General features: G+C 43.5%; 1 protein-coding gene across 9 annotated transcripts in view; it reads right to left on the bottom strand.

The window, feature by feature from the left end:
- Dst (dystonin) overlaps nt 1-23,349 on the bottom strand; it is a 397,313-nt gene that overhangs the window by 200,468 nt on the left and 173,496 nt on the right. For all 9 annotated transcript variants that reach the window (XM_052192861.1, XM_052192851.1, XM_052192852.1 and 6 more), the window contains one exon: nt 18,372-18,433. In XM_052192861.1, the coding sequence (XP_052048821.1) occupies nt 18,372-18,433 (62 nt within the window). The remainder of the gene's footprint in view (nt 1-18,371; nt 18,434-23,349) is intronic.

The following is a 23,349-nucleotide window of genomic DNA, read 5'->3' as shown; positions in this document are numbered from 1 at the left end:
CAAGTAAAACGATTTGGTTCCTTTTTAGCTCATAAATACATGAAAATGGGACATCCATCAGGCTCTCCTAGGGCAGCTCCTTTGAAGCCTTTTCCAAAAAAAAAAATTAAAAATAATAAAAAATTTAAGTACTAATATTGCTGTATGAATTACAGATAAGAAAACTGATCCTTCTTAAAATACAAAAAAAAGGGGGGGGGGCTTAAAAATGTTCTCAGGAAGTTACCTGACTCGTTTTATGAGTTACAAATTCTCATTATTATCTCTTCAAGAATTGAGAAAACTTATCAACCAGACACACCCTCCCCTGATTTTTCCCGTTATTATAAATTCTAATTGGTATATTTAGGTATTATGAGGAAATAACCCCATCTGCTGTTATGCTAGCAGGGAGGTAACAGAAACAGCACAGTCACATTTCAGTGGACTCAATTCGACCTTTGAGGGAGAAGGTTTCTTCTCCCAACTTTCAAGTGCAGTATCAACAAAACATCCGAAAGTCCTGTCCCTCCTCTCACCAGAAGGTGGAACTGTGGTAGTTAAAACCATTGCCAGTGCGGACAAGCCCTATGATTCCAGCCACGGTTTTCTAGGGAATCACATCCACATCCACATAATCTTTCGATACTTTTGTTGTAGTTTTACAAAACTTAAAAAAAAAAAAGATATTTCTTCCTTTCTTTCTATTAATGTCAAGTAACTTTTCTGAACCAGGTTGGTAATTCTTCTGTAATTGTGTGAAGTTTCATTTGACTCTGGTTCTGGTTTGGATTGGGTTAGAGTAGCTTCTCTTTTTCCTCTAGTTTTGTTTCCCCCCCATATAAAGGAAAACTGGCAAAAGCCTACTTTGTGTGTTTTCGTCCCTGCCTATGTATCTTTTATATCTTACACTGCTATGTGGACTTTGGTGTTGAGGAAAAAAATCAACTCAGGACCCAACGTGCTATGTAGACTTTGCCCGTCTCTGTGCACTTTCTCTGGAGATAGCATAAGTCATCAGTATGTTACACTTGACTGCTGCTTCACAGAGACTGGGAGGTGGTGGTGGTGGTGTGTATGTGTGTGTGTGTGTGTGTGTGCGCGCGCGCGCGCGCGCATGCGCGCGCAATGGCTAGACAAGTATTATCATGCCGTCCTTGCGGAAAAGACGTGGCAAATAATCACAGTGATTGCTACTGTGGTTAGATCACCTTTAGGGGTAGCTGAGGAGCACGATTCTGTGACTTCATTCACATTCCTTCCACATTCTTAAAGAGAAAAGGCTAGGAAAAAGAGGAGCCATAATCGCTTAAAACTCTTCATAAAGAAATAATATGCTATCTGATGAAACAAAACGTTGACAGGGAAGAAATCCAGGGAGCACAGTAATGTATGTAACAAGACATGATGGCCACTTCGTGGAGTGCTGTAAGAACAGCTAAGAGCGTCTTAGAAGTCACTGGAAGGCAGGTGTGGCACATGCCCACAATCCCAGCACGGGGAGGCTGCAGCACCAGGCTCACAGGAGGAAGAGCAGTCTGAGGGAAGTCCCCTGATGGGGAAGAGGAACAGAGGAAAGAAAGGAGGAAAGTGAGGGAAGGATCTCTATTTTGTCACAATCCTGCTGTTTAACAAACTTAAAAACAGATCTCTTGCAGTTTTAAGTATTAGCTTACTGATTTTTTTTTTTTAACTGAACCATGAAGTTTTAAGGTAAAAAAAAAAAAATCACATAAAAGCTAAAGAATTTAAATTACTTTTAGTTAAAATATAAAATGATAGAAATTCAAAACTAGTTTATAAAATACGAATCTCTTGCATAAACTCCTACTACATGACCTTGTAGTAATAATAAACCAACTTCATGAACCAGGGCCAAATTAATTATCAAAAATTTAGGAATGAGCTTAGGCAAGCAGACTCAGCTCCCCTCTGGTGAGACAGGCAGCTTGGGGACAGGCACCCTCTCAGGTGTTCACTGCCGGTGTAGGTGCAAGGTCACTTTAGCAGCACGTGCACAACCACTTATCAGAGCTTCAAAGAAACCTGGCCAGCAGCAATGTGGGGAGGAAACATGGCGGCAGTGCAGGACTCTTAAGAGATTCTGGAGTAAACGAATCCAGTCCAGAGATTCAGGCAGCTGCTGAGTGAGCACCAGAAACAAAACTGGTACAAATCAATTGTGTGATCACAGTGCAGGAAGGGAGCACAGAGGAGCACCAATAAGGACTCAAGCCATGCAGTGATGCAGCCACCAGCTCGGGGCTTAGCTGAGCCTCCTCTAGGGACTTTGTCAAATGAGTCGCAGGATGTGGGTGTTTACTGGCTGATAGGACTGATCTGGATCTTTATCCCAAGTAGGCATCTCAGGACTCGTATGATTTCCCAGGGAGAAGGAAAGAAGAAAGGAAAAGGCTTTTCACTACAGTTGCCCACAGCTCTGGCTAATGCCCAGCGAGGAGCTGGCCACGCACAGGTTTCAATAACTTATACACACCTTAGGCCCGTGCATTCCCGACAAAGCCCTATCCTTCAGTCTCCTTCAGGTCTCAGGCCCAGTTTACACTTAACAATTTAAACAGGAGACTCCGAGTCTGGCCACTTGGGCAAACAGGAGATTAACACAGCAAAGATATGGCTAGGTTATTTCTTAAGTACACAGTGTTGTTCTTTTAGAATAGTAGTTACCCAGGTTCATCTTGCCCACCTGGCAGAATTAATGACTTTTCCTGGTAAGAGCACAGGGAACTTAATGACAGAGCGGGCAGAACTCAGTGATTCTGTGACCTGGAGCTGCTCCTTACAGGCTGGTTCTTTGGGGAATGGCCCTAATGGCTGACTGTAAGTCAGGACTGTGTCTTTTCCTCACGGGAATGGAGCCTAATTGGAGGTCAATCTTCATGAATAAACATCAGCAGAAACGTTCTCAGCAACTCTAAACTTTATATGAATTTCCTTTCTTACCGTTTCTAACAAGTCTGGTCTTTATTCTAGATATCTTCCAGTCACATGGGGTGGTGCTCCCTTATCTACATTCTACTGTATATAACTTAGCATTTTCTATGCAAGTTTATTAGTAAATCCTTTATATCTATCTATTTTACCACTTCAAGCTTCTCCTACATCAATCACACTACTTAAAATATTAACCTTGAGCACATCTGGTAAGGATGTAGGGAAGGAGGAAGCCTTCCTTATACCTTGCTAGTGGGGGACAGCCACTATGGAACTCAGTAAGGAGACTTCTCAAAGGATTAAAAATAGAACCACCATATGACCCTGTAGTGAGAATTTTGGTTTCTTTAAAAAACACAGAAATATCTTCTGGAGTGAAGTCATGCTCGGTTCTATTTTGTGAGTGCTCCACAGCCTCAGTAATAGTGTCAGGACTTGGGACCTCTTTTTGGGCTGGATCCCACGTTAGGTCTGTCTCTGGACCTTCTTTTCCTCAGGCTCCTCTCCATTTCCATCCTTATAATTCTTTCAAAGAGGCAGGCACAATATGGGTCAGCACTGTGAATGCGGGATGCCCCCCTCCCTCATGTGATGCCCTGTCTTCCTGCTGGAGGTGGGCTCTGTAAGTTCCCTCTCCCTACTGTCTGTCATTTCATCTAAGATTCCCCCTCCCCCATTGAGTCTTTACAGTCTCCCACCTCCCAGGCCTAGAAGACCCAACAAGCAGTGAAAAAGTCTATGCAGATATTTGTACCCAACCAATGGACAGAAGCAGCTGACACCTGTTGTTTGATTAGGGAAGACTGAAAGAAGCTGAGGAGAAGGGCAATCCTGTAGGAGGACCTGCAGTCTCAATTAATCTGGGCCCCCAAGATCTCTCAAACACTGGACCACCAAACAGGCAGCATACACCAGCTGATATGAGGCTCCCAACACACATACAGCAGAGGACTGCTGGGTCTGTGTTCATTCAGGGATGATGCACCTAACCCTCAAGAGACTGGAGGACCTGGAGAATTTGGGGGGTTGGGGGGGAACATCCATACGGAGACAGGGAGGTCGGGAGGAGGTATGGGATGTGGAATAGTCAGAGGGTGGAGAGGAGGGGGGAAGGAATAAAATATGGAGTGTAAAAAATGAAATAAAAAATTAAAAATCAACAGAAATATGATGGAAATATGTTTTAGTTTTAACCCCAGGTGTGAGGACATGGAGCTGCTTCACAGCAGGTGACTGTGATTTGCCTCAGGCTCTAGCAGGGATGTGGTATTGCCACCTGCAGAGAGTTTCTGCCTGTGACAGTTGGAGTTCTGGGAACTTTTTGTTGGATATGTAAATACTAGAGCCCTGATAGGAGTAGATGGTTAGCCAGCTCGTGGTTGGATGCTGTTGGTGGCAGTTAGCCCAATAGTTGTGTGTAAAGAGACAAAAAGAAGAAATTAGATATCCTGGTGGCAAAGATCAAATTTGCCTCAAGGAACTGGATGCCCCTAATCAGCTTTAAATAGTCTATGATATTGTCACCTCATTTATTACTGTCCCCCCCTCCTCTCTCCTTCTTTCTCTACTGACTAGTGTTAGATGGTTGAAAGGGTAGAAGAAAGAAGAACCCACAAAATAGTCAAAGTCCAGCTACATGACCCAACTCAACATCTGCCCAGGGGCCTCTACATCCTGACAGTGAGATTCCTGCACATCCATGTCCACTGCCACTCAACTCACAATAACAAGGAGATGGAATTCACCTAGGTGCCTACCAACAGATGGCTGACTAGTGAAAATGTGGAACGAGTAAATTTATTTAGCCAGGACAAAAGTGAAATCTGCAGGAAGATGGGTGGATGGGAAAAGCATAATATTAAGTGATGTAACCCGAACTCAGAAAGACAAAACCCCACGTCCTCCTAGCCTGTAGTGTGTGTGTTTGTGTGTGTGTGTGTTTCTAAATGTGAGAAAGGCTTAAAAGAGTTAAAAAGGAGACTGAAAGGGGGTAAAAAAGGGTGCTGAGGAAAGATTTGCAAAAGGATATGTGATTGAAAGAGAAAAGGAGGTCAAAGGGGAGAAGGAGAACCCCCCCCAAAAAAAACCACACTTTCTTAAAAAATTCAAAAACAATACCAAATTATGGTGTGTACTAATTTTAAAACTGAGGAACCAATCCTGATCTATTATCACAAGTGTTTATAGGTGGGGTAAGCTATACTCTGTGAAAGCTATACTCTCAAGATACCACAACAAAATGCTGCAAACTCCTGCAGGGCAGAAATGGCTGCCACATAGCATACAGGCATCTCCAGTCACTACAAGGGGCACTCCCTGCTTTCTTTCCTTCAGACTATGGGTTGTGGCACAAAAGGTGACTTCGCAGCCTCCGGGCCTTCTTAGCATTGACACACCTTGGTCTTTATGTGTGAACTGAACACTTCCTCCAGTCCTTACCAATTAGCAACTAAGAACAATTGGTTACATCTTCTTATTAAACCTATTGAGTGCCTAGGCTTCTGATCAAGAGGACTGACACAGAGATGAATGGGAACCAGTTAATGCCCAGAAAACAACGTCCCGTGGCTTCTGCTACAGCTCCCGTATTTCAGTGATCTCTTTTTGCTGTCTATATTCTTCCCTCAAACAAAGACAGCAATCCCGGAACTCAGTTCTATGATTTGTACTTTCTAAAGCCAGGTCTGAGAAGCTGATATTTGGAATGATATATAAAAGGATTAGAAAGGAATGCCTTGCTGAACAGCTGAGGTCGTGATGTTCTCGAAGCCTCCACTATCCGAGTATACTCATGGTATATATCTTCCTAGTCACAACATATTCTGTTCTCATTTCCACTCTGGCTATCTGAAATTTACCTCCATTCATGTTCTCTATCACGCCATTCTGCACTACCATATTCCTTGGTTCAGGACATTTACCATCGATTTCCTTTTAGAATGATTTTATGTTCAGGAAATATGTTAGAGCAAGCACCTTCAAAGAACAAGGTCCCGACTCAGTCCCAACTTAGTTATCTTCCAGAAACACAGTCAAAGGATGCTAGCTGAAAACATCATCTGTCATCTATACTTGCAACTAACCTTGGCCACCCGCTAAGCTGAGTGCCTTTGGGTGCATGCTCAGCTTGTGCAGACAAAGAGAAACTCCAGAAACAGAGGTGTGATCTCTACTAAACAAATTTGGTTTCCCAAAACCCATCACATCACAGCCCCTCCCATAGTGGATCTGTATAAATGCTGCTGAGTCACCAATTTCACAGACAAAAGGGTCCATCTTTTCTTCTGCATTTTCTATTATCCATATAAAGTGTCTCAGCAATTGAGGAGCAACGGGTGTTTAGGAAGGATCTGGGGATAGAACTCAGCCCTAAAGCTGAACAGACTGGCTCGAAAGTACACTTTTACAAGATACTTAAGATGGAATGTATATGTAACACGACACATATATTAAAATATATTTAAGATGTAATATGTATGTAGTGTGACACATATTCTATGACAATAGGTTTTCTGATTAAAAACAAAAGGAATTTAGCAGAGGCCATGCTTTTCAGCAATGATGCTGACAATAACTCACTAAGTCATTGTACCCACAGGCAGAAGATTCAGTTGAAGCTTTTCCTCAAAGTGAACCATAAACTCAGAAATAGTAGCTAAACTTATACAATTATAGATTAAATTAACAGCAGTACATTTTGACCAAGGGAAGACTATTAATTTATTTATGATAAGGTCGTGCTATTACACAGCCCAGGCTTCATACCCATGATTCTCTTGTCTTAGCATACCAACTTCTGGGATTACAGGCAGCGATCACTACGATCAGTTAGAAAACTGCTTATACACAACACGGAAAGCACACATGGAAAAGAAAATCTCATCGTAAGGGTATCTACCTCCAGTCATAGGCAAGTACGTGAATAATCATTCTATCAAAGAGTATAGACAAGTGGATAATAAAATAACCAGACTGGAAGAACCCCAACATAACCAAACTTAGGTGTATCGGGGAACACCAGCGAATAGATGTCAATGCTACACTGTAGGGCAGAGGGGAGTGTATTTCCAACAAAGAGAAATGACAAATGGACGAGGTGATGGGTAAATACTCTGATCATTGTATGCTGTGGACATGTCCTGAAGTGTCACACTGTACCCCAAAGTACATGCCATTATCATGTGTCAATAAAAGGCACCAAATGATTTTTTAAGATAAGAAAATATAACATGTAAATGAAACAAAGAAGACAGAACCTCTACTTGACAAGGGACAGGGATACTGAAAGACTGAAGAGCATCCATGCAGCTCGTCCACCATTAAAGGGATGTGGCCTGAGAGAGTGAGGGGGAAACAGGCAAATTACAAACATTGAAAGAGAGAGCTGGGTTTACTTCAAGTAGAAACACAACGAACCATAAAAGAAGGCTGTGACAAAGCAAGGCAACAAAGCCTGTCACAGAAACTAACACTCTGCAATTCAAGACTACACTGGTTTAAAAGTATCACTTTAAGACTCTCCCAAAGCATCTAGCAGCAGGATGTGAGGAGCTACTATTTGACTAAAGCAAAATAGGCTTGAGAAACACCGGGTTCAACAGTTTGTCTTACCAAAGAATTTTCAGTCTTTCAAATGCTAATGTGTAACATAAACCTTTGAACTACAAAACGTTTCTTTCCACATTCTTCTGGCTCCAGAAACCTCTCATCTCCTCCAGACTCCCTGCCTCACCTGGCTCTCCCTACTGGCTTCCTGGGGAACAGGATCTGGGGAGTGGTACTCCTGTGTGGGTACCTATGGGCTTGAATGTTCATCTGAATTTTTTTTGGCAATTCTGTTTAAAAAAAAAAATCAACAAAAAGTATTTGTCAGAAATTCCATAAACTTAAGGCAGAGAAGTTTGAGATTCAATGTAAGTAATTACCTAGAAGAAATATTAAGTTATTACATATAGTACTCAGTAAACTCAAAATGGGGGCAGTTTAAATTTATATAATACAGATGTTTTGGAAATGAAATCAAATTCTGATATCACTAATGCACATTACTAATACTAATTAACTCAGACAACAGATCAGCGAGAATCGTTTCTACCTTTAGAGAAGACACTGACATCTAGTCAGCCTTCTGGCGTACGTGTATTTGAATCTAAGAAATAAACTGTGTATACCATTCAAGAATTCAGAAGGCTGTAATCTTTTCAGAGACCTAACACACCATGTTGGCCTTGGGGGTAGGGAGATAGAATTTTTTTTTAACTGGATGGTGAAAACCCTAAGTCATGTGAAGAACCCTGACTGCACCATGTGCCTGCCACAGGCTCTGCTCAGGCAGGAGGCCGACATGGCCTGTGGGCTGTGGCTCTTCCGGGCTGTTACACTGTGAAGTCTCTTTTGAGGCTAATCTCAGCCATGATGCCAGGCTCACAATTTGTCACTCAGAGCATCTCACTGCAGACTGTCATAATCGCACGTCACCACGGGCCTTGAACAGATGCCGGAAATAACTTTCTTAATTTCAAATTCACCATTGAACTGGTATGCATGCCTTACTGTGGTATCAGTCCAAAAGCACCACAGCTGGACATTACAAACCATCTCCCAGTTCGATATTTAAACAATAGTACTCAAACCCATAAAAAAAGTTAGGATCACAGCTGCCATTGTTGTGAAAATAGGCAAGTCTAAAGCTTCTGAATAAATGAGCCTTACCATATACCCGACACTGGGTTCAAAACTTTATTTGAGCTGAGCAGTGGTAGCACACGCCTGTAATCCCAGCACTCTGGGAGGCAGAAGCAGGTGGATTTCTGAGTTTGAGGCCAGCCTAGTCTACAGAGTGAGTTCCAGGACACCTAGGGCTATACAGAGAAACCCTGTCTCGAAAAAAAAAAAAAAGTGAGAAAACTTTATTTGTATTATTTTACTTTGTCTAGTAAGAAGACGTTGTTTTTAATCTGTTTTTGAGATGACAGCATGAATGTCCACAAAAGGCCCAAGGTCACACCACAAGAACTGTCTTGAGCAGTGGTTCTCAACCTAATACAGATCCTGATGCTGCGTGACCCAGAACCATAAATTCATTTCATTGCTACTTCATAACTATAATTTTGCTACTGTTATGAATTGCAATGTAAATATCTGCTATGCAGAATTTCTGATACATGGCCCCTGTGAAAGGGTCTTTTCTTATTCTAAAGGGTCTCCAACCACAGGTTGAGGGCCATTGGTCTAGAGAGCCCTGGATCCAGAAACTGTATTCATAACTACTACCCCGTGCCACCTTTTCTCAGTGAGGAGAGGTGTTACACAGAAGTAGACAGCAGCTTATAAAACAGCCTACTAGGGCCCACTCAGCGCAGCTGGCTATGCTGACGGTGCCTTTTAACCCACTGGTGCTTTTACTTCTTGCAGTGTCTGAAGTTCCACCAGACATTTGCTTTCCAACAGCATAGCAAATCCCCCATAATTCAGAAAGTATGACAGATGAGAAAGGTTCCCCTCACTGTCTGCTACCAATTCCACGACCATGTGTGAATTCAATGTGAACTCTCAGGAAGAAAGTTTCAGGAGGAAAGAGAGCTGCCCTGGACCCCTTCCGGGGGAGCAATGAGAAAGGATGGACAAACACAGTGAGGCATGTTAAGCCTGAGCCTGTTCAGTGATATGGAGAGGGGACCTGTATTAATTAGTGTTTTCTAGGGGAACAAAAATAGATAAAATATATTTATTACGGAAGGAATGTATCAGATTGGTTCATACAATTTGTCAAGTCTGACAACACCTGTCTACACCCTGGAATAAGGACCTAGTAGCCCCTCACTCTGCGACAGGATGTCTGAGCATTCCCAGTCTACCAGCTGAGGCCAGAGGATTCCTAGAAAGCCAGAGTTCTTCGGCCCACAGCGTCAGTTAAAGAGGACGCATTGGAGGGACGATTGGCAACAGCGGGGGGCAGAAGAGGACAGGTGCACTCAGCAGAAGGGACCGGATGCAGCCAGGCCAAGGGACGCACTGCTTTCCCCTCAGACCTCGTTATCTCTGGGCCAAAGACAGAAGGTCCCTCCTGCAAGCACTGCATGCATGTGGTGCCCATGCAAACGTACATGCAGGCAAAATACTCACATGCATAAAATAAAATAGATAAATCTAGGATAGAAATAAAAAGAGTCTGAGCTCTGAACTAAAGGAAGGCATGGTCTCTCCCTGTCACTCCATCTAAGAACCTCCATCGCAGGGACTAGAAGAGATGGCTCAGTGGCTAAGAGTACATACTGCTTCCAGTGGACCACAGTTTAGTTCCCAGCTATCTGGTTGGGTGGCTTAGAAAACACGTGGAAATGCAGCTTTGAAGGATATGCCGCCTTCTTCTAGCTTCTGAAAGTATTTGCTCACTCGCGCGTGCATACACACACACACACACACACACACACACACAAGGCCTCCCCTTTGTCTGGGAGACTTATGGCCACCAGTCTGTGAGGATAAAAGGGAGCAGAGGCAGAGGGCCAGGTTCAGTCAGTCATGAGTATGGTGGAAGGCCCTCCTGAGACTGCTGCAGGGAGACAAGTCTACTGTTTCATGGCTAGGGTATTGAAGGGCTTTTTTAGGGGTATGGATGGAGAGGGAGCAGGGCAGGCTGATTGGTTATAATACAGCACCTAATTATCATGCGGGCTAGAAGCCAGAGCGGGATGTGTGCTGAGTTATGCAGCCTTACAGAGAGCTCTGAACAAGGTCACTTTTCAGACAAGGCCAACCACCTGTGTTCAGGGACACTCTCCAGACAGACACTCTCCAGACAAAGACAGAGACGGGGAAGCCACTGTGAAAAAGAGAGTCACCCATTTTGTGTGGAGCTCAGAAAGCCATCTGGTCATGGGGTCCTGTCACCTTAGCAGCAGAGTTCTCCAACACACAAATACACAGGCACAATAAAAGAAAATATTTTTTAAAAAGTAGCGTCTGCACAAACCCACCCAGAAGTGTGTCTCTTCAGCTGATGCCAGATCAGCTGGACCACTTTTTCACTGGTCCACCATTTCTTCCCTAGTACGTGGCTTCTTGCTCCCAAGACCTAAGCTCTTAACGTCTGTAAAACATCCTATCCATTAAATATGCATTCCATACGTTTGTAAACCAAGTATTCGTTTTACTCATTGAAAGAAACAAAGTAGCAAAGTTCCCATTCATATATGAGAGACATATTCAGGAAGGAGCAAAACCTATAACAAATTGTGACATCATACTCAAAGTTTCTCTTTGGTAAACTACAAACAAGAATGCCAAGATAAGCGGGCGTTAAAAGCACTCTTCATGCAGGGGTCAACATGTGCAGAAAGAAGCATTAATTTCCCTAGACTCTGAAGCTTACCTTTTATGTTAGTCACTTTCCTTTGTCATGAAACAGATAATGTGTCCATTTTATATTAAGATTGGATGATGATTAATTTCCACACAGCGGGGTAAGTCTGCCTTGCCTCTGCCGCCATTGACCCCAGTCCCGCCTTCAGACCAGAGCATCCTCCAGCACTGATTTCTAGCTTTTCTACTTTATCTGTTCTTCTTATGCTACCTTCTGAGGCCTCCCTGAGTCGGCAAGGCAGTAGCCCCTGACTAGGAAGAGCCTGGGACCAGGTTTCGATTTGACTGTATGGAAAGGAACATCCCCGCCTGAAAGACATCTCAGTGCCCGTGCAGGAGGACTGCGGAGAACCCGTGGATTTATCTATTCAGTATTGGAGAGTTGCCAAACAATAGAATTTAGTTGGGCTGGAGAGATGGCTCTGAGGTTAAGAACACTGGCTTTTCTTCCAAAGGTCCAGAGTTCAATTCCCAGCAACCACAGGGTGGCTCACAAACATCTATAATGGGATCTGCTGCCCTCTTCTGGCACACAGGTGTACATGAAGATAGAGAAATATATATATATTTCTAAGATTTATTTATATATATTTAAATATATATAAAGATATATATGTTTCATATATATATGTATATGAAGAACTTAGTCTGGCAAATATTTTTCTACATTCAGAACGAATGAAAACAAAATCAGAGCTCATTAGCGACTGTAGACGAAGCGAGTGATCAGGCGGTATGTGTCTGAAGCCGGAGACCCCTGGAAAGGTCATGGGAAGGTGGGTCCTCCTGCACGGATGTCCTTTGCTGTGGTACTCAGTTTCTTTTCATTTTCCCCTGAGATTTATTCATTTTCTTTTATGCATGGGAGTGCTTTAGTTGTATGTATGAATGTGAACCACGTGTGCGCAGTGCCCACAGAGTTTAGCACCAGACATTGATACCCTGGAGCTAGAGTTAAGATGGGTGGAAGTCATGTGGTGTGCTGGGAACTCTTGCTGGGTCCTCTTCAAGAGCAACTACTGTCCTGAACCACGGAGCCAAGTCTTCCACCCCAAGGCTGCTCAGTCTCTATGTTATTATAGTTTGGACATAAAATATCCCCTAAAGTTCATGGGTGGAAGTCAGTAGTACCGAGAATTGAATGGCTCCAGAAGGCTATGATCAGAACTCAAGGTTAAATAGCCAGTCAGAAGGCAGGGCCTGGCTGGAAGAAATAGGTCACTGTCTTTGAAGGGTTTATCCTGTCCCTCCGCCACTTTTGTTCTGCCTCCTGTCCTTCTCCATGATAGACAAGAAGCAGGAAGCCCTTTTGCCCATTCCCTCTCATCAAAATGTTTCTGCCTTGCCACAATTCTGAATCTGTTTAAATTGATTTTCTGAGGAATTTTGTTATAGCAACAAAAAGGTGACCACACACACACACACACACACACACACACACACACGAGAGAGAGAGAGAGAGAGAGAGAGAGAGACTACAGTTATTTTCATTGGTCCTTTATAAAGTCAGTAATTCAAAATCATCCCTGTCCTAAAGGAGATGTTCAAGAACGTGATGATCAAACAGTGCCCCTCTCCCTGTACTCTTCCTCAGTTTGAGGGTTTAGATGTCCTACCAGCCAATCAGAAGACAAAGCATAAATTGACGGTTCAGGGGAGCCACAAAGTCACTGACATTCTTACAGAACTGAAAGGAGCCCTCCAGGACATGCTGTAACAGTAGAGCCACTTGGCAGTCCCCCAGGCAGGAGCCCAGCACACACTAACACACAGTGTTGGAGGGGGTCCAACACTGGAATCTAGGTGTCAGTAAATTATACATCAATAAATTAAAAGTTAGAAAAAAGTCATCATAATTAGTACCTTTCACACAATATTGTAGAATAAAGAGTTTAAACTCAGGGCCTTTCAAGATGTGGGTCCAACCCCATTTGTAGGTAATATATCAGATATCTCACTCATCAGCTATTTACATTACAATTCGTAACTGTAGTAAAATTAGTTATGAAGTATCAGTGAAAATAGTTTTACAGTGGAGGGTCACCACAGCATGAGGATATTAAAGGGTTGTGGCACTAGGAAGGTCAAGAAGCACTACTTTTACTGATGGATGCTATAGATCCTGATTCCCTGGTAACTAGACTAAGATCGATCCTTTCTATACAGATAAAGACATTGCATGTTCGAGTCTTCTGAAAAACTGTTACCCTTTAGGCTAATGCTCTGAGAAACATCTGAACTTCTGGGTTAGGTCTATGTACTGGCTGGTTCTGTGTGACAACTTGACACAAGCTGGAGTTACCACAGAGAAAGGAGCTTCAGTTGAAGAAGTGCCTCTATGAGATCCAGCTGTAAGTCATTTTCTCAATTAGTGATCAAGTGGGGAGGGCCCCTTGTGGGTAGTGCCATCCCTGGGCTGGTAGTCTTGGGTTCTATAAGAAAGCAAGTTGAGCAAGCCAGGGGAAGCAAACCAGTAAGCACAGTGTACCCCTCCATGTCCTCTGCATCAGCTCCTGTATCCTGACCTGCTTGAGTTCTAGTCCTGACTTCCTTTGGTGATAAACACTTCCTTTTGGTGATAACATGGAAGTATAAGCTGAATAAACCCTTTCCTCCCCAACTTGTTTCTTGGTCATGATGTTTATGCAGGAATAGAAACTGTGACTAAGACAGTCCACATGTAAAGGGAGCCACGACATCTCTGGTAACTGTCACAGAGCTTTGAGGATAAAGGGCTTTGTTCTCCCTGGGCCCTACCCTTCCATACACCACAGGCGGAGATGACAGCCAAGGTGCTTGAATCCATGGTGCCCTTTCTCAGATTACTGTCCCGTGAGCTTCTAGGCAGCAGCACATCAAAAGAACTTGCATGTGACCAGTAATAACAAGTAGTCCTGTACGACCTCCAGCTTCTAAGAACATCGGGAGCCCTAGACCATCCACAAATCCTGTGGATCCCAGAAACTGCACTGTAAAACAACTCTCCAGGTCATTTGGCTAAATAAAGCCATGGTGTTTTCAGGAGCAACCATTTCAGTCTTGTTACAATGTTGCGGTTCAAGTTATGCTAGAAGCCAGATAAATGTTCCCACCACCTGATTCCCAAGGCAAACAATGGCAGCAGACAGAAATGTGCTAAGAGGTTTTGTTCCTAAGTATCTGAAAGGATGTGAATCAGAGGAGGCGCTCTTGACAGAAGAGTCAGCGGGCAGCGGGCAGCGTCATCCATGCAGTGGGGCATGAGAACTCTTAAAATCCAAGCCAGAGAGATGAAGAGATGGCCACTCCTCAGCACCTGTGCCTCACCTTTCCTGCCCAGCTACTTTCAACAAGAATAATTTTTGTTTTGATAAACATAAAAAAATCAAGCTAAGGAAAATCACTGCGGTGGTTTGATAAGAATGGCCCCTCTAGGCTCCTATATTTGAATGGTTAGTCATCAGGGAGTGGAACTATTTGGAAGGATTAGAAGGACTAGGAGGTGTGGTCTTGACGTGGTTGTGGCCCTGTTGGAGAAAGTGTGTCACTAGGAGTGGGCTTTAAGATTTTAAAATCCCACGCCAGACCCTGTCTGTCTGTCTTCTGTCTTCCTCCCTCCACAGCTCCCTCCCCCCCTCTGTTTGTAGACCAAGATGCAGCCCTAAGCTTCTTCCCCAGCACCACGCCTTTCTAGCGTCCTGCTCCCTGTCGTGATATTGGACTAAAGCTTCTGAAATTGTAAGCCAGCCCCTAAGTAAATGCTTTCTCTTATGAGTTGCCTTGGTCATGGTGTCCCTTCACAGAAATAGAACAGTGAACTAAGATAGCTACTTTTTCCAGAAAACATTATATTTTTAAGTCGCCACCAGACATCTTCAAGAAAAAACGTTTCCACGTGAACGTGACTGTCCGGGCACAGAGTGAGGCTCCACTCCACTTACTTCTCTGTGTCCTGAGCTTCTCAGGCCTGGTTTTAATGCCTGCCTTCCCTTAACACTTAAATAACACGGTCTGATCTTCACATAATCCCTTCAAATGGTATACTTTCCCTTAATTTAAAGGGCCTGAAGAAAGTGAGAATGATCCAGAGTCTCCCAGACTCTACTTCAGTTTCCCCTTGAATATATTCAACATCTCTAGCCACGAGAGAAGAAATTCAGCACAGGACAATTGTCTCACTATTAACATGTTTCTCACCAAAAATGCATATTCTTATTTTATAGGTCCCACTAACTGAATTTTGACCACATGTCCAACTGAAACAACACTCGTTCCAGTGACAAAAACAGGTTCACTGCCCAACACACCGGTCCCCTCATCAAACCTTAAGTGGATCAGACAAGAGGAGTAGGCCTTGACTCAGTGTCCCAGAATGTTTGTGGAGATTGGGTTTTCCTTACCTCAGGGTAATGTTGTGACTTCTAGAGAATAACTAGAGTCTGGGGATGTGGGTGGCAAGGGTTGTTGTGACGGTGGCATCTTGACTCCAGCATCTCCAGTGCAAAGTTCTCAGGGCTCTGAGGGAAGCCCAGCTTGAGCTGTTACCAAGCCACCCCACAAGCACACAAGCAGCTGCTGGTGGGAGTCAGCCAAGGCCACACTCCAGCTGCCTACCTCCCTATGTGACTCTACATTAAACAGGAGATAATTTTAACTTAATTTTGTTTTGTTTGGATGCCTGGGATTGAGCCCAAGGTCTTGTGTGTGCTCAATAGGCACTCAACCGTTGAACTATAGGCCCCAACCAAGAGTTAATTTAAAATCCTGACCTCTATTGGAGTCCATGAAATAAACTAGTCTGCTCTTACAGCACGAAGCAGCTACGCAGGCATCAGTTTACTGGTTGTTGTGTAGAATAATTATTTTCCCATGTGTTACTACATATAGCATAATTAAGCCTTCAGTCTTTGAGATTTTCATTTTATATCTATAGAAGGGTTGAGCATTAAATATTCCAAGAGCTATTCCGGGTAAAAGAGGATTCTGAACCCTGGAGGTCTATCTAACCCTAAAGGTACATATGTGAAACCGGTAGCCTAGGCCATGTCAGAGGATTATCCCTAGGAGTGAATGATTTAATGTATGCAATGTGATTATACATAGAATTCATATTCTAGCCAGTCACAATGATTCGACTTAAGAATGAGTCCACACAATACACAACTATTATTTGGATACTTTTAGCAAAATACTGGTAGATGAAATCATCTAGCTTATAAACTATTAGATAAGCTGACCAGTGCAACAGGCCTGGCACACATGGGTTCCTGCAAAAGACCTGTCTGGTGCCAGTCTGATGGCCCCCTTGATAGCTGTCTTTGTTTGTGGTTCTCTCTGGTGTGACTTGACTATCAACATGGAATGCTTACCACAGCTATGTGTGTCCATGACCATTTGGGAAATCCAACGCCCTACGCCCTTGCCCATCCCCAGGTCACCACACCTATGGAGACTGTTAGGTCAGAAATAGTCACAGCGGCACAAGCTGCTTCCACGCAGTCACTCTGAGACAGAATACCGTGGGTGAGAATGGTGGCTACAGGGTCATGTGTGTGAATACTTGGTTCCCAGTTGGTGGAACTGTTTAGGAAGGATTAGGAGGTGTGGCCTTATTGGAGGAGGTGTGTCACTGGGAGCAGGCTTTGAGTATAGTGTGCTTGTTCCTCCTCCCCTCTCCCCCCTTCCCAGTTGTTTCTCAGGATGTATGTAAGCTCTCAGCTACAACTCCAACATGAAGCCTCTCTGACATGATGGCCATAGAAACCCTAAGCTCCAAATTAAATGCTTTCTTTCATCAGCACCCTTGGTCGTAGTGTCTTAGTACAACAACAGAAAAGTAACTGAGACAGAAAACCCTCTTGGAGCTTAAGCTCAAAGGTCCTATACCACAAACCTGACTGCAGCCCATCACTGCCCCATCCTGTGGGAAAGCCCCAGTGGTTCACACATGCAGGATGAACCAAAGGCCTGGAAGATGGCAGGTGAAACTGGTGGTCTCCTTCCTCACAAACATATCAAGTCTCAACTTCTAGTCCTTGTCAACACAACAGGTTCCCTATCAAAGCGACTCTCAACTAGAGAATAAGTGACATGCTCTCTCTCTGAACACGACCATCAGAGCCCGGCACAGGGTGCTGCTGGGTAGTGGGGAGGAGGTAGAGACTGGGACATCACTCAGATAATTCAGGTATGTTCCTGATGTTAAAATCTTTGTTTGTTTGAAATGGTGTCTCATTATGTAGCCTTTGCTGGCCTGGATCTTACAATGCAGACGACAGTGGCCTAAAATTTATAGAGATCTGCCTGCCTCTGTCTCATGGGCGATGAGGTTAAAGGTCAGCACCACAACACCAGGCTAAAATCACTTCTTACACTGTTCTTGCCTCGCATTGTACAATAGTTTAACTGGAAAAGTCCTTCCACATTAAAGAGTTCCCTCTGGTCCTTATAAAAATATAATCAGTAAAAGTGACCGACAGTCAGCTGTAAAATCACATGGGCCTCAGTAGAATTCAACTCAGTAAATGATGAGGAAAATCCTATGTACTTTTCCGAGAGCATCTATCAAATTCTCCAGGTGACACATAGCACACAAATAATATTAATCTAAGAGCGATAGCGATTTCTTAGAGCAATATAGACATAATCCTTCAGCACAAATACAACTATCCCCAGCTTCTTTCCAATATCCAATTCCATTCTCACTCAAGCCTCTGCTATCCAAACAAATAAATAAAAAATAAAAATAAAAAAATCTGCGTGCAGAAGTGGAATCCTGAAACAGTTTGTGCCAGAAGGCAGCTTTCTTTGAGTCCAAGTAAGTGTGTGTGTGTGTGTGTGTGTGTGTGTGTATGAGAGAGAGAGAGAGAGAGAGAGAGAGAGAGAGAGAGAGAGAGAGAGAGAGAGAGAGAGAGGGAGAGAGAGAGTCAGGAAACACACTAGTCAGGGATACTACCTTCCCACCTACTCCATTACCCACAAGCCACACACCCTCCGCTACAACAACAAAGGCATTAGCTGTGTGTGACATCCACAGCTCTGCCCTGTGTACTGGAGTGTGCAAAGCCACTCTGGCACAGGAGGGAGAAACTCACCTTCATGAGATGCTGATTTATCCATTTTGTAAATGTTTTCTTTTGAACTTTGTCCCGCTCATCTGGAAAAAAAAACATAAAAGAAGGTTGGTATGATCCCTGCACATGAAGCTCCACATCTTGTAGTTAACAATAATAGAGATGTCTGGAGGACGTCCTCCTGTCTGTCCAGTCTCACTGAAACCCATCAACTCTAAGCCATCTGTAAGGAAGCACTACAGGCTCATCTTCCCCCAGTGCTGTGCCTGCTGCCCGCCTGCTGCGACTCCTACCAAGTACCACCTCCAAACGGGCTGTCTCACATCACTCCAAACTGAGAGAAACACAAAGCAACTCCACTAGAGTGAGGAATGAGACTTAGCTGTCGACACTCTCTGTATCAACGAGTGCCTGGAGCCTTAGCTAGAGCAGGAAGACAACTGAAGACATCACGGGAACACACAGCAGAAAGAGAGAAATCAAACTATGGTTATTTGCAGTTGATATATTATTATGTTGCAGTATTAGATATTAATCCTATCAACCCATGAGCGCCTGCCTTCTGATATCATCTTTGATTTCTTTCCTCAAAGACCTGTAGTTTTAGCATACAATTCTTTCACTTGTATGGTTAGAGATACTCTGAGATAGTCTGTATTTTGAGGCTATTGTGAAAGGTGTTGCTTCCCTGATTCATTATCAGTCCCTATGTCATTTGTATATAAGAGGGTTACTTTTTTTTTTTTAAGTAAACTTGTATCTACTACTTTGCTGAAAGTATTTATCAGTTCCAGGAGTTCCCCAGTGAAATTTTTAGGATGACTTATGTGTACTATTGCATCATCTGCAAATAACTAACCTAACAAGAGTAACTGACAGAGTCAACGCAATCCCATTAAAATTCTAACACAGTTCTTTCCAGAGTTTTAAAAAGACAGCTTAACCCAGGATAGTTAAAATAATCCTGAACAATAAAATATAAAATAAAATCAAAACTGCCAGAGGTCTCACCATTCCTGATTTCAAGTTGTACTGCGGAGCTATAGCAATTTTAAAAACGCATGGTACTGGTATAAAAACAGACACCCTGATCCATGGACTCAAACTGAAGAGCCAGACATAAATCCACATACATGGACACCTGATCTTTGACAAAAAAGCCAGAAATAAACAAACTGGGAAAAAGACAGTATCTTCAACAAATGGCGCAGGTCAAACTGGATGTCTGCATGAATGTAAATAAATCAATACTTAACGCCCTACACAAACTCAACTCCAAGTGGATCAAAGACCTCAATATAAAAGCAGACACACTGGACCTGACAGAAGAGAAAGTAGGGACCAACCTTGAATACACCGGCACGGGGGACAGCTTTCTGCACAGAACACCGATCAACAGTGCAGGCATTCAGATAAGCAATTAATAAATGGGACCTCGTGAACCCGAAACCTTCTGTGAGGGGAAGAAGAGCCACTGAAGACGGGGTTAATGCTAAACCCCTAGGAACTCTGATTCACAACATACGCGCAGGACTGAAACTCACTGGGTGTTGTATAACTCATGCATTAGAAGATGCTGCCATCTTGTAATGATAACAGCCCAAGCTGCCTGTTTATCACGATCAGCCTAGAGGAGTGCCACACAGTACCAAGGAGATCCTCCACTATGAGTCCCTGCAGCAGGACCAGGGCAACAGCTCCAAGACCCTCAGTAACAACCCCGCAGTTGGGAAAAACTTAAGCCTGGGAAGACAGGCGATTTCACCACCTTCCTTCTGTACACATTATTTCAAAGGGGAGTGTACCAGATTGCACCACCTAATTTTCCAATTACAAGTCTCCTGGTGACTTTCCCTCATCTTAGTCAGGGATCCTTAACACTGAGATTTATATTTAGGGCACTGTTGCTATGACAACAAGGGACTGCCATCATTCCTGTGTGTTAGCCAGGTCGTTGGCTGTGTGCACTGCCCGGTTACTATTCTGGATCAAGTTTTATACCGTTCCTCTAGTCAAAATTATCTTATTTATAATCAATTTTAAATGGAAGCACACTTTATGTAGCTGAAAATATACAAAAGTACCGAGTGCAAACAATAGAACTTAAGGGGAAAAGAATCACACAAGAGAGCAGTTCTCACCGCTCACGCTATTTCCCAGTTTCCAGTTAAGTTCAATGGTAGTTAATGTGCTCGGTGACACACGGCAAATCTCAAAGTGCTCCACACAGGCTTATCCTAGGCACAACCATACACAGCAAAGTTCTCTCAGGCAAGCTAAAAAGTAGTCCAGACTCTAACCACACTCCTCAAGACACCCCACAGCCTGTCAGCTCTCCCCACAGCAGCCAAAGCAGGTAGCACAACTTTCCTATCCAGATTCCAGAACCTGCACGGGGAGCGCGAGGTGACGGTGACGTACTAACCCATACAGCACATGCGTCCCACCAGCTGCGCACTCCAGTCCTGACCGCTTCTCACAAGCTGCCCCATCATTCTGCAGGAAGGAATCGGTGCAGAGGGGTCCTGGATTCTCCCTTAGGGGGAGTGATGTGTCAGCGAGCTGCTAACTTTCTCCACAGAAAGGAAAGCACTGACTAGACACTCCTACTCCAGTGGAAACTCGTCCACACCCCCTTTTAAACAAACACTGGCAAGCCAGAGTACTTTGCAATGAGATAACTGTCCGTTTCTCTCAGGAAGGGAGCTAACTGAAGTCTCTTTAAAAGAGAGTCCTCAATCTTCCTTCTCCCTCCCTCCCTCTTTTTAATTTTTTGAGAGGGGACAAGGAGGCAAGACAGAGGATATCAGATTTTATAGCAGAAGCAACTGAATATTGCCTTCTAACACTGCTGGCAGGTACCCTTAGCGTAAAAAGCAGTTCCTGCCGACTTAGCTCAAGCTGTGCTGCATACATGTGACTTGGAAAGCTCACCTTTATACACTGAACAAACGCTTCAGGGAGATCTATGATGCATTACTCCAGAGGTATGCTAACTTGAGTTTTAAAACAAGTCTCTGCTCTGGGTGACATGTAAACTTGAGAATTTTATGGAAAAGAGCCTATGTACACCCAGTGCATACCTATGATTACCAGGCCAGCCTGCATGTTATAACAGAGGGAAAAGAAGTCAGGGGAGGGAAGGGGAGGAAAGGAAGGAAAGAGGGAGGGAGGGAGGGTGGGAGGGAGGGAGGGAGGGAGGGAGGGAGGGAGGGCAAAACTGCCACAGTCCACAGCCTGAAGATCTTAAGTTCCATTCTAAAGTCTTTTTTCTTTGTCAAATAACAGAAGTCATAATCTTGAAAGTCAGAAAAAAACACATGAAACTCTCAATTTACCAGAGCTTCATTTCTAATGTCAAGAAATGAGAACCCCTATTCTATATAAGCAGAGACCTCATCAGATCCCATACTTACTGGACCATCAAATAGACTTTCCTAAACAAAAGATATGTGAACAGTAACTCTAAAATAACCACACACACACACACACACACACATTTCAACAGTAGAGAGCAGCAAATTTGGTCATGAAAAGACACACTAACACTGCTAGACTACAGATGCCAAAACAAGCAAACACACAAAGTCAAACTTTATGCTGCCATAAATTTATGAGAATGATAACAGCATATTCAGATAAATGAGTAGTCCTTACCTACTATGATGTAGGTAAGTAAATTACAGCATTTAACAAGATAATTTGGCAATGCATATCACAGACTTAAATGCATATACTTTCTGAATCAGTAATTTACTTGCAAGAATTGATGACAAAAGACTTTCACACATGTGTGATTTGTTTGCAAGGATGTTTACCATGGCCAAATATCTAAAACAGTTTAAATGTTAATCAGCTGGAGACCAGATAAATGAGTTACAGTTTGAAAAATCTACACGTATTGACATGAAAAAGTGACCAAATGAAATATAATGTATGTTAATAAATATACATGGATCTATAAAATGCAAGTAAAGAATTTCATCAGAACAACGTGGACCAAGCCAGAGAAGATGCTGCTGTGCTGTCACTCACGTTTCATTCTAAGTATCTCTAGACTCAGTGAATCGTCTACGAGAAAGATATTTATGCATCATCACTGATAATACCCGCCAGGAAAGCATCCCAAACTGCTTTATCCATCTATGCATTGGACAGTCATACACATAGGAACGTGTGCCGAACACAGAAGACACAGGGAAAGGACCAAGACCAGCCACTGTGCCCACTCAGGTTTAAGGCAAAGCATGCCAGGTATGCTGGTTGAAAAGAGGAAAAGAGAGGGGGAGGACCACGTGTAGGCAGCTAGCAGTAAGCAGCAGGAGAGGAACTGGTAACAAGGTTGCCAGAAAGGCTGCCCCAGCAGGGATACCCAGCGGCACAAGGGTCTCTGAAAAGAGAAACTGTAACTCAGAACATTCTCAGCTTGGGGCATCCCTGCTTCGGGGTACTCCTTGTTTGAAGTTTAGTCACCACACACCAAATTACAGCATGGCTTGGCAGGCTTTTGTGAGGAATTCAGAAACAGCGCACTGGAGAATGTGCTGGGTAAGCTGACGCTGGTCGGAGGCTTAGACCGCTCTCTGCCAACGCTTTGTGTTTGGTTCCTCCCTAATTGATGCTTAGAACGCATGCCTGCCTGTCAGCACAGTTCTGGCTCCTCAGTTCCGGAAGCCAGGAGGGAGGGAATTTGCTGGTTAATAGGTATTAACAGGTTAATAGGTGTTTACAACTGACTTAAGAATTTAATAGGAAACTTCTGGAATCTACTCATCATCTACCTTCTCCTACCTGCAGACTATAAACAAATGAGCACAGAGAGAGTTCGGATTATTGCTACATTGTTTCATTTAACAAGCACACCCAATCTGTCTGCTAACCTAGTCCATGCGAAGGACAGAGCATGTTTACAATTCTTTATCTGTGTTATATTAACATTAGCAACTAAAACAGTTTCATCTAAAATTCAAATTAACATAAGAGGGTAAAAACCCAGGAG

The sequence above is a fragment of the Apodemus sylvaticus genome, chromosome 9 (assembly GCF_947179515.1).
Source record: "Apodemus sylvaticus chromosome 9, mApoSyl1.1, whole genome shotgun sequence".
Classification (NCBI taxonomy): Eukaryota; Metazoa; Chordata; class Mammalia; order Rodentia; family Muridae; genus Apodemus; species Apodemus sylvaticus.
Note: the sequence above shows the minus strand (reverse complement) of the source record. Positions and strands in the feature narration are given on the sequence as shown.